Raw genomic sequence first — 12,760 nt, 5'->3', positions numbered from 1 at the left:
TTATAAAATGAAAATTAAGGGGCGCCTGGGTTGCTCAGTTAGTTAAACATCAGACTCTTGGTCTCAGCTCAGGTCATAATCTCACAGTTCCTGAGATCAAGCCCCACGTCAGGCTCTGTGCTGACAGTATAGAGCCTGCTTGGGGTTCTCTGTCTCCCCACTTCTCTGCCCCTTCCCTGCTGGTGGTCTCTCTCTCCCTCTCAAAAATAAACATTAAAAAATAAAAATAAAAAAATAAAATGAAAATTAAAATGATAAAATAATGCTACCATGATAGGTTTGCTATAGATTTAAATAGGATAAAATATAGTATATTTTGGCATATAGTATATATTTAATAAATGGTAACTGTTATTTGCTGTATTTAATAATGAATAAAACAAAAGGGAAGAAACACTTATTGAGCAACTACTATGTGCTAGGTAGATATTGTCAAACTCAAAAAACTCAGAGTTAAATAACTTTTATTATGTTCACATAGAAGACTTAAATTAACCCTTCCCTATGATATCTGCTTGTTAAAGGAAGAATTTATTCCTTCCATGCATATCTAATTTATGGATCAGCTGTTGGAAGTACTTTTCAAATTGACAAGGGGGAGTGGTAAAGGAGTATCTTCCACTTTGTTACCACACCTTTCTCTACACCCAACTGCCTCCCAGCACTGATAACGAAACAGGTGATTCTATCGTCCCTTACACAGTGGTCAGGAGGGCTGAAGAGGCCAAAGCCAGCTTCCTCTTCTCTACCACTGTGCTTGGATCTGATCCGAATTGAAAATTCTGGGTCTCCTTTCTATGTTTCTTACCTGAGCATGAAAGGCTTTAGGATGGTAATTCCAAGCAAGAAGAACATGAGGACTGAGAAGCCCATCATTGCAAAGCCCAGCAGCAAGGCTCGGTCCTCTCCAGCACTGGATGGCAGCTTCTTGTGCACATCTGGTAAGTCTCCATCATCGTGGTCTATATTTCTATTTCTGCCTGAGGCAGAAAAGGCTGTCCTTTGGAGGAAGTAGGAAGGAGATATTTCAATAAGCCCATAGAGAAATGGAAACATATACCAACCCATGGTGGGTGGAGGGATGATCCCATTTGCTGTCCACCTCAGGTTTGTGAGCAGGTTCAGTGCAACACCATGAAATCCCATGTTCAGAGCTTGGCTAAAAGTCCATCTAAACAAGCTAAAATTATGTGTTATAAAATGTAATATAATATAATATTTCTTACATATAACAAACAATCATAAGGAAGTCTTTAGAGATCTGTTTAATCAATGACTAGGAAAGAATTGCCTGTCTGTAGTTTTCATTTGTATTATGTGAATAAGTATTAGGAGCTTACTTCTCTGTCAGGTATACTGCACATTACCCATGAAAATGATTTTTACACTATTTTATGAGTTCCATATGTAAAGAATGACTTAAAAGGTTTGGAATTAACAGCATCCAGAAATAGTAGGATTTGACTTGTTCTTTTATGTTCAGCTGTTGGAAAAGCAGCATATCTACTATGGGGCTTGGTGACCCATGGTCAGTCCACTCAGAATAATGAAGCCTTCACTGCTGTTTTCTTTCCCCTCACCCCTCATGTCCTCTCTGTTCACTCACAGCTCTGTGTGAATGGTCCTGCATTTCTTCTCTCCTTCCCTCTGTTCTGTACCAGCAAAGGATGCGATAAATTATTTCACAGTGGGGGGTCCAGTGAACAGTAAAGTCCAAAACAAAAGTTGCTAACTGGTGACCCATGGACAGCATCCAGCCCACAAATGTGTTTTGTTTGGCCTTGTGTGTGTGTGTGTGTGTGTGTGTGTGTTCAATGTGGAATTAGTTGCTAACAATTTAAAAATCATGAAATTTCTCATAAACTGATTACTAGCTTTTGAAAATATCATAAGATCCCATACTCCTGCCTATGAGCAGCTGGCCAAGCCAAACAGAGGCTGTCCCCATGGACAGGGATGTATTCTCCAATTTGCCAGAGTCCCACCACTTCCTATGGTCAATGTCATTGGTTTGCTACTCCTTGCTCATTAGGCATATGAGTCCCAGAGGTATTTCCACTTTAAGAGTCTTATCGAAATCTTAAGCCAAATGAATGCAGCTATAATAGTAGAAATTCAGGCACCATCAAGCTGCTTAAAAAGCTTACTAAAAGTTAAAGCTGAGTAAAAACCCTGTCAAGGGAATTGCTACTTGCTTTCTTCCAAAAGTATATTTTATACTTTATCCCACATCCTTCTCCTTTCTCTCCCTAGCTCCTCTTCTCTCTGGCAACATCTTCAGAATTCAAAGAGAGTGAGGGGAATGTCAGGCTATCCAGGATGTTCCAGGAGCCTACACCAGGAAGCACTGGCTTCAGAGGACAGCAACACTCCCTGGTTAATACTACTCTGAGTTCAAGACCTGGTTTGGAGATTTTTAGTCTCCTCTGATATTTCACTCACTTTCAATCATGCCACCCTCAGAAAATGGGAAGAGGAAAAAACTTTTTTAATGAAATTTGAGCCAGCACATTTTATAATTTGTGAACAAGTATGATAGATTAAGAGTTTCAGCCATAAGATTTGGATATTTTGTGGGTTTCCAATACCCAATATCCCATCTTTTCCCTCATGTTCTGAAACTAGATTTTAGTTGCTTCATATTAAGGCATCCCAGAGGTTTATTGTAAGATACCCATAGAATCTACACATGAAGAGGCTTATTATAAGGCCTCTGCATTTCTCATATATTGATTTAACAGACCCAATTATAATTGTTGATATAGAAAACTGGCATAATTTCAGTGTGCATGGGAAGCATCTACACAGGGGACACCTTTGATCACCTGACCCTGGTGGCCAAGAGGCTGCTGTTCCTGAGTGCCACTGGAATGTAATGATTAGAAAGACAAGTTCTTGGTAGGCCACCACCCCCCAAGGTACTGCACAGATAGCAGACTAAAATACACAATCTTCCTGTGAAAAGGGACTATCTCCTTAGCCTGGAGCTTCAGCCTAAAGTACAGGCTTCAGGTTCCCTACACATCTAGAGGCTAAGGAGGCACTCCCAGGGAACACAAGCAGGGATACACAATCCCTGCACACCCTCTTGGTCTTGCTGTAGCTTGACAAGACCTCCCAGAAAGGAGCTTATACACTTGTCTGGAGCCCCAGTTTTTGCAACTCTCATCTGGGAGACACTTCTAGATCACTTTGTCTGAAGGCCAACTAGGTTTCCAATCGCAGCCCCTCAGGACTGTATATATTTGCATACTTTTATAGCTGCTGCCTGAGGGTCTGGCTTCCAATCAGCCTTAAACTAGGTGCTAAATGAAATTCCTTCCCTTGGAACACTGACAGGTTTTAACACACCCTCAACAGCTGGGACATACAAAGAATAAATCAGGCAGTTTAGACAACCACAAAGTTTTGAGAAACAACCAAGAGCTGGGGAAAGGGTGAACAAGAACATTTATCACTTACACAAGGCCACTCCTTCAAGACTGAGAGAAGTAGCTGTTTTGCCTAAACAAACACAGAGTCAAGCAAAATGAGAAAACAAAGAAATATGTTCCAAATGAAAAAACAACACTAAACCTCATGAAAAGACCTTAATGATACAGAGATAAGTAATCTACCTGATAAAGAATTCAAAGTAATTGTCATAAAGATGCTCACCAAACTCAGAAGAATGAATGAATAAGGTGAGAACTTGAACTAAGAGAGAGAAATTATAAGAAAATACTAAACAGAAGTCACAGAGCTGGAAAACACAATAACTGAACTGAAAAATACACTTGAGGGGTTCAAGAGCAAACTGGATGAAACAGAACACATCAGCAAGCTGGAAGACAAAGCAATAAAACTCATCCCAACAGAGCAACAAAAGAAAAAAAGAATTTTAAAAAATGAAGACCACTTAAGAGACCAACATCAAGTAAAATAACATACACATTATAGGAGGTCCCAAAAGAAGAGAGAGAAAATGGGACAGAAAAATTACTTGAAGAAATAATGTCTGAAAAACTCCCTAACCTAAGGAAGGAAACAGACATCCAGCTCCAGGAAGCCCAGAGAGCTCCAAATAAGACAAACAGAGATCCACATCACGACACATTATAATTAAAATGACAAACATTCAAATAAAGAACTTAAAGAAGCAAGAGAAAAACAAATTGTTATGTACAGGGGAAACCCCATAAAGCTCTCAATAGATTTCTCAGCAGAAACTTTGCAGACCAGAAGGAAGTGGCCTGACATAGTCAAAATGTTGAAAGAAAAAAAAAAATTCCAACCAAGCAATACCCGACAATAGTATCATTCAGAATTGAAGGAGAGATTAAAAAGTATGCCACATAAGCAAAAGCTAAAGAAGTACATCTCTCCTAAACTGGCATTACAAGAAATGTTAAAGGGATTTCATTTTGCTGAAAAGAAATGGCACTAACTAATAACAAAAAAACATACCAAAAAAAAAAAAAAAACCCTCACTGGAACAGGTAAATATAAAGCAAAGGTAGTGGATTGATCATTTATAAAGTGGTAAAATGAACTAAAACCATAATAATTAGTTAAGAGATACGTAAAATGAAAACATGTAAAATGTGATATCAAAAATATAAAGTAGGGACGGGGTGCCTGGGTGGCTCAGTCAGTTAAGCATCTGACTTCAGCTCAGGTCATGATCTCGTGGTCCGTGAGTTCGAGCCCCACATTGGGCTCTGTGCTGACAGCTCAGAGCCTGGAGCCTGTTTCAGATTCTGTGTCTCCCTCTTTCTCTCTCCTCCCCCCGCTCATGCTCTCTCTCTTCTCAAAAATAAACATGAAAAAAAATTAAAAAATATAATAAAGTAGGAAAAGAGGAGTAAAAATGTAGTTTTAGAATGTGTTCAAATTTAAGTTGCTATCAACTTAAAATAGACTGTTATAAGATGACATGTGTGCACCTCATGGTAACCACAAAGCAAAACCTGAAAGTAAATACATACATACAAAAATGAGAAAGGAATGTAAACACAACACTAAAGAAATTCATCAAAATATAAGGAAAGAGAAAAAGAGAAGAAAGAAACAGAGAGGAACTATAAAAACAGCCAGAAACAATTAACAAAATGGCAATAAGTACACACTTATCAATAATTAATTTAATTGTATACATACTAAATTCTCCAATCAATGTGGAGTGTCTGCATGGATTAAGAAAAAAGAAAAACAAGTCACATCTATATACTGCATACAAGAGACTCACGTCAGAAGACACACACAGACTGAAAGTGAAGGGTGGGAAAAAGACATTTCATGCAAATGGAAATAAAAAGAAAGCTGCTGTATGTATACTCATATCAGACACAATATACTTTAAACAAAGAATGTAATGAAAGACAAAAAGGAGCACTACGTAATGATAAAGGAGTCAATCCAGTCAGAAGATATAACATTTATAAATATATATGCATCCAACATAGCACTAAAATAAAGCCAATATTAATAGACTTAAAAGGAAGAAATTGACAGCAATGAAATAATAGAAGACTTTAACACCCTACTTACATCAATGGCTAAATCATCCAGACAGAAAATCAATAGGGAAACATTGGCCTTAACACATTAGACCAGATGGACTTAATAGATATATTTAGAACATTCCATCCAAAAGCAGCAGAATTTATATTCTTCTTAAATGCACATGGAACATCCTCCATGATAAATCCCATGGTAGGCCAAAAACAAGTCTCAATAAATTCAAGAAGACTGAAATAATATTAAGCATCTTTTCTGACCACAGTGGTATGAAACTAGAATTCAATACAAGAAGAAAACTGAAATAACTACAAATACATGGAGATAAAACAACATGTTGTTGAATAACTATGGGATCATAGAATAAATCGAAGGAAAAAATTTAAAGATACCCAGAAACAAATGAAAACAGAAATATGACACACTAAAATCAACAGGATACAGCCAGAGCAGTTCTAAGATGGGAGTTCATAGCAGTATAACCTATCTCAAGAAACAAGAAACTATTTAACTTCATACCTAAAGGAATTAGAAAAAGAAAACAAATGAAGCCCAGAGTTGTAGAAAAGAAAAATTATAGGCCAATATCCCTGATGAACATAGAAGTAAAAATTCTCAACAAAACATTGGCAAACTGAATTCAACAAAACATTAAATGAATTATACACCATGATTGAGTGGGATTTATTCCAGGGATTTAAGGACAGTTTTACATATGCAAATCAATCAATATGATACACCACATTAAAATAATGAAAGATAAGGGGCACCTGGGTGGCTCAGTTGGTTAAGCATCCAACTTCAGCTCAGGTCATGATCTCACAGTTCATGGGTTCAAGCCCCATGGAGCCTGCTTTGGATTCTTTGTCTTCCTCTCTCTCTGCCCCTCCCCGACTCATGTTATGTCTCTCTGTCTCTCAAAAATAAACTTTTTAAAAAAATTTTTAATAAAGATAAAACCATATGATCATCCCAACAGATGCAGAAAAGGCATTTGACAAAATTCTACATCAATTTATTGATAAAATCTCTTGATGAAATGGGTATGGAGGGAAAGTACCTCAACATAATTAAGGCTATATATGACAAGCCTACAGTTAACATCATACTCAGTGGTGAAAGCTGAAAGCTTTTTCTCTAAAATCAGGAGCAAGACAAGTATGCCCACTTTTATTCAATATAATATTGGAACTCTTAGCTACAGTTATTAGGCAAGAAAAAGAAATAAGAGGCAAACTGGAGAGGAAGAAGAAATACCATCACTATTTGCAGATGACATGGTACTATATATAGAAAACCCTAAAGACCACCAAAAAACTATTAGAACTATCAAATGTATTTAAGAAAGTTTCAGTATGCAAAATTAATATACAAAATCTGTAGTGTTTCTATACACTAATAACAAACTATCAGAGAAATCAAGAAAATAATCCCATTTATGATCACAACAAAAAGAATAAAACACCTACGAATAAATTTAACCAAGGAGGAAAAAAAATCTGTACACTGAAAACTATAAGACATTGACTAAACAACTTGAAGAAATAATAAATGCAGATATCTTGTGCTCATAGATTAGAAGAATGAATAGTGTTAAAATGCCCATAAAAACCCAAACCAATGAGATTCAGTACAACCCCTATCAAAATTCCAATGGCATATTTCACAGATATAGGACAAATAATTCTCAAATTTATATGGAACCACAAAAGACCCAGAATAACTAAAACAATCTTGAGAAAAAAGAACAAAACTAGAGGTATCACACTGCCTGGTTTCAAATTATATTGCAAACCTAAAGCAATCAAAACAATGTGGTATTGGCATAAAAACAGGATTATATAGTCAATTAATTTACAACAAAGGAGACAAGAATATACAGTGGGAAAGGGCAGTCTCCTCAATCAATGGACAGCTACATGTGAAAGAATGGAACTGGACCACTATCTTACATCATATACAAAAATTAACTCAAAATGGATGAAAACAGGGGTGCTTGGGTGACTCAGTTAAGCATCCCACTTCGGCTCAGGTCATGAGTTTGAGCCCCACATCGGGCTGTGTTCTGACAGCTAGGAGCCTGGAGTCTGCTTCAGATTCTGTCTCTCTTTCTCAAAAATAAATAAAATTTAAAAAAAAAAAATTTGTTTTAATGGATTAGAAACTTGAATGCAAGACCTGAAACCATAAAACTCATGGAAGACAACATAAGCAGAAAGCTCCTTGACATTGGTCTTAACAATGTTTTTCTGGATCTAACTCCAAAGAAAAGGAAAACAAAAGCAAAACTAACACACAGGACTATATCAAACCAAAAGCTTTCTGCATGAGAAGGCAATCTACCAAATGAGAGAAAATATTTGCACATCATATATCCAATAAGGGGTTAATATCCAAAATATATAAAGAACTCATACAACTCAATAACAACTTTAAAAATCCAATTTAAAAAAATGGGCAGAGGGCACCTGGGTGGCTCAGTCAGTTAAGCATCCAACTCTTGATTTCAGCTCAAGGCATGATCTCGTAATCATGAGATGGAGCCCCATGTCAGGCACAGTGTAGAGCATGGAGCCTGCTTGGGATTCTCTCTCTCCTTCCCCCTCCCTCACTTGTTATATCTCTCTCTCTCTCTCTCTTACAAAATAAATAAATAAACTTTAAAAAACCATAATTAAAAAAAATTTTTAATGGGCAGAATATCTGAATATTTTCCAAAGAAGACATACAGATGGCCAACAGACACATGAAAATGTGTTCAAAATCACGAATCATCAGAGAAATGCAATTCAAAACCATAAGGAGATATCACCTCACAACTGTCAGAATGGCTAGAATCAGAAAGATAGAAGTAACAAGTATCGGTGAGGATGTGAACTGTTGGTAGGAATGTAAATTGGTGCAGCTACTAGGGAAAACAGTGTGGAAGTTTCTCAAAAAACTAAAAAGAGAACTACCATATGATCCAGCAATTCTACTACTGGATATCTATCTAAAGAATATGAAACACTAATATGAAAAGATAGGTGTACCCCTGTGTTCATAACAGCGTTACTTATAATACTAAGATATGGAAACAACCTAAGTGTCCATCATTGGATGCATGCATAAAGAAGATATAGAAGATATATATTGGAATTCTACTCAGCCGTAAAAAAAAGAATGAAATCTGGCCATTTGTGACAACATGGATCAACCTCAAGGATATTGATGCTAATTGAAATAAGACAGAGAAAGACAAATACTGTATGATTTCAGTTTTATGTGAAATCTAAAATACAAAACAAATAAAGCAAAACCCAGACTCAAAGACACAGAGAACAAGTTGATGGTTGCCAGAGGGAAGTTTGGTGTGGTGGCGAAATAGGGGAAGATAATCAAGAAGTACAGACTTCCACGGGCACCTGGATGGCTCAGTCATTTGAGCGTCCAACTCTTAATTTCAGCTCAGGTCATGATCCCAGGGTCATGTCAGTCTCCATGATGAGCGTGGAGCCTACTTGGGATTCTCTCTCTCCCCGCACCCCCCCCTCTCTTAATTAATTAATGAATTAGTACAAGAAGTATAGACTTCCAGTTATAAAATGAAAAAGTCATGGGAAGGAGCCAAGATGGCGGAACACCATGGAAGTTTTTTGTGTGTCTCGCGTCCATGAAATATAGACAGACCAACACTAAACCGTCTAACATGCCTAGAAAACTGGAGGATTAACACAACAATCTGCACAAACTGAACCACAGAATTCAGCAGGTACGTGGCACAGAGAGGTAAACTTGGGGAGAGAGAAGCCGGTGGCAGGCAGGGAGTCGCCTTTGCAGGCAGAGAGAGGACGGAGACTGGGTCAGGGGAGAATATGGGAAAAGCACCCCTCCCAAAAGCAGCTGGAGAGAAAGTGGAAAATCGGAAATAGCCGCAGGGACTAAACTAAAAAGGGAGAAAGGAGAAAGGAGAGGGTTTAAATTCCATTAGGACTGTAAACAAGGGGAGCGCAAAGGCTGCAACTCTGCAGCTCGATACCTGGCAGTGCTCTGGTGGGAAGGGCGAATCCCCAGGAACAGAGTGGGGTCTGGGAGGTTCTCGAGCCACACGGGGAAAAGCGGTTCCACTGCTGGAAGGACATTTGGTAGAGACTGTTGAAGCCACCTGGTCCCAGCAGACCCCAGAAGGCGGCCACATTCGCTGGTGCTGGAACAAGGTCATTAAGGGTGAAGCCTGGTGCCAGATGTGTGTTGTGATTTTCCACAGTCCCTGAAAAGCTGCTGCTACACTATCTCACAAACTTTTTCTGGGGCGGGCTGGCACCTGGCTGCAGTCTCGGGGCACCGGCAGCAGCAGGGTCCAGCAGGCGTTCCTGGGTACAGCTGGCATTCGGCCATTGCTCGGCGAGACCCTCCCACAGAGGGGCGGAATGGGTCAAAGCCTCAGTCCTTTGGAAGTAAGGGGCCAGGGAAAACAGCCTCATCTGAGATAAAACTTGGGAGAGAGGTACTGCCTGGGGCTTGGTCACGGACAGTGAAGAAGCGAAGAGCGGACAAAAGCTGAAGACAGGATGGGTGTGCGATTGCTGATCCGAGAGAAAAATTCCCATACTAGAGACTGGATATCTGGATGATGCCATTTCACCGCTCCCGTGCATGCGCATACATATCTACAAGCCCTGCAACAATCCACCCCACTAGGCTAGCAGCGCCATCTAGTGGAGAACGGAGCTGTTTCACTGAGCCCCGCCCAACTGGGCCAACCTCGCTCTTCAAGAATACAAGTCTCACCACCGGCTTAGTTTATGGACTATAAAGCGCTACATAGACTGACTTCTAGGGGAAAACGAAGTAATTTCAGTCCTATTTCAATCTGTTAGCAGGTCCATCTATTCAATTTTCTTTCTTTTTTTTTTCTTTTTTCTTTTTTTTCTCTTTTACACATTCTTTTCCTTGAATACAGAAAGAAAAAATTCATTTTATTTTCAATTTTTATTAAAAATATTTTTCTTTAATTTTTTACTATATTTTTTACTTTTGTGTAAATTTTTTACAATTCTATCTTAGTTCCATTATTCTATCTTAATCTACTTCAGTGTATTCACCTTTTCAAATTTTCAAACAATTTCCTTGTTTTCTTTTTTCTTTATCATTTCTTTTTTTTGAATGCAGAAAGTGAAAAAACTTCATTTTTTTCAATTTCTTTGAATTGAAATCTTTCAATTTCAATTTCAATTTCTATTAAAAATATTTTTCTTTAAATTTTTTACTATGTTTTTTGCACTTATGTAAATTTTTTCAAACTCCATTTTACTTCCATCATTTTATTTTAGTCTACTACAGTGTATTCACTTTTTCAAATTTTCAAACGATTTCTTTTTTCTCTTTTTTCTCTTTTTTGTTTCTTTTCTTTTTGAATATAAAAAGAGAAAAAATTCATTTTTATTTTTAATTTTTATTAAAAATATTTTTCTTTAATTTTTTCCTAATATATTTTTTACTTTTGTGTAAATTTTTTCAAATTCTATTTTACTCCCATCATTTCATTTTAGTCTACTTCAGTGTATTCATTTTTTCAAATTCTCAAATGATTTTCTTCCCCCCCCCCCTTTTTTTCTCTAATCTGTCAAACCACTTTCAACACCCAAACCAAAACACACCTAGGATCTAGCATCATTTATTCAATTTTTTTTCTGAATGTGTGTGTTTTTAATTTTTTAATTTTAATATTTTTTTAATTTTAATTTTTTTAATTTTAATTTTTCTACCTCATTAATTCCTTTTCTCCCTTCAAAATGACAAAACGAAAAGGCCTTTGACAAAATCCAGCACCCTTTCTTAATAAAAACCCTTGAGAAAGTCGGGATAGAAGGAACATACTTAAAGATCATAAAAGCCATTTATGAAAAGCCCACAGCTAACATCATCCTCAACGGGGAAAAACTGAGAGCTTTTTCCCTGAGATCAGGAACACGACAGGGATGCCCACTCTCACCGCTGTTGTTTAACATAGTGCTGGAAGTTCTAGCATCAGCAATCAGACAACAAAAGGAAATCAAAGGCATCAAAATTGGCAAAGATGAAGTCAAGCTTTCGCTTTTTGCAGATGACATGATATTATACATGGAAAATCCGATAGACTCCACCAGAAGTCTGCTAGAACTGATACATGAATTCAGCAAAGTTGCAGGATACAAAATCAATGTACAGAAATCAGTTGCATTCTTATACACTAACAATGAAGCAACAGAAAGACAAAGAAACTGATCCCATTCACAATTGCACCAAGAAGCATAAAATACCTAGGAATAAATCTAACCAAAGATGTAAAAGATCTGTATGCTGAAAACTATAGAAAGCTTATGCAGGTAATTGAAGAAGATTTAAAGAAATGGAAAGACATTCCCTGCTCATGGGTTGGAAGAATAAATATTGTCAAAATGTCAATACTACCCAAAGCTATCTACACATTCAATGCTCCCAATCAAAATTGCACCAGCATTCTTCTCGAAACTAGAACAAGCAATCCTAAAATTCATATGGAACCACAAAAGGCCCCGAATAGCCAAAGTAATTTTGAAGAAGAAGACCAAAGCAGGAGGCATCACAATCCCAGACTTTAGCCTCTACTACAAAGCTGTCATCATCAAGACAGCATGGTATTGGCACAAAAACAGACACATAGACCAATGGAATAGAATAGAAACCCCAGAACTAGACCCACAAATGTATGGCCAACTCATCTTTGACAAAGCAGGAAAGAACATCCAATGGAAAAAACACAGTCTCTTTAACAAATGGTGCTGGGAGAACTGGACAGCAACATGCAGAAGGTTGAAACTAGACCACTTTCTCACACCATTCACAAAAATAAACTCAAAATGGATAAAGGACCTGAATGTGAGACAGGAAACCATCAAAACCTTAGAGGAGAAAGCAGGAAAAGACCTCTCTGACCTCAGCTGTAGCAATCTCTTACTTGACACATCCCCAAAGGCAAGGGAATTAAAAGCAAAAGTGAATTACTGGGACCTTATGAAGATAAAAATCTTCTGCACAGCAAAGGAAACAACCAACAAAACTAAAAGGCAACCAACGGAATGGGAAAAGATATTTGCAAATGACATATCAGACAAAGGGCTAGTATCCAAAATCTATAAAGAGCTCACCAAACTCCACACCCGAAAAACAAATAACCCAGTGAAGAAATGGGCAGAAAACATGAGTAGACACTTCTCTAAAGAAGACATCCGGATGGCCAACAGGCACATGAAAAGATGCT

At 37.6% G+C, this 12,760-nt stretch overlaps 1 protein-coding gene across 1 annotated transcript in view; it reads right to left on the bottom strand.

Annotated features, from left to right (window-relative positions):
* The window catches only part of KCNMB3 (potassium calcium-activated channel subfamily M regulatory beta subunit 3), a 30,857-nt gene that overhangs the window by 5,670 nt on the left and 12,427 nt on the right, over positions 1-12,760 (bottom strand). The window contains exon 2 of the mRNA XM_060639262.3: positions 809-1,000. Coding sequence (XP_060495245.2) covers positions 809-1,000 — 192 coding nt within the window. The remainder of the gene's footprint in view (positions 1-808; positions 1,001-12,760) is intronic.

Source organism: Panthera onca, chromosome C2 (genome assembly GCF_046562875.1).
Source record: "Panthera onca isolate mPanOnc1 chromosome C2, mPanOnc1 haplotype 2, whole genome shotgun sequence".
In the NCBI taxonomy this organism is placed as follows: Eukaryota; Metazoa; Chordata; class Mammalia; order Carnivora; family Felidae; genus Panthera; species Panthera onca.
This window is presented reverse-complemented; position numbering and strand designations above follow the sequence as displayed.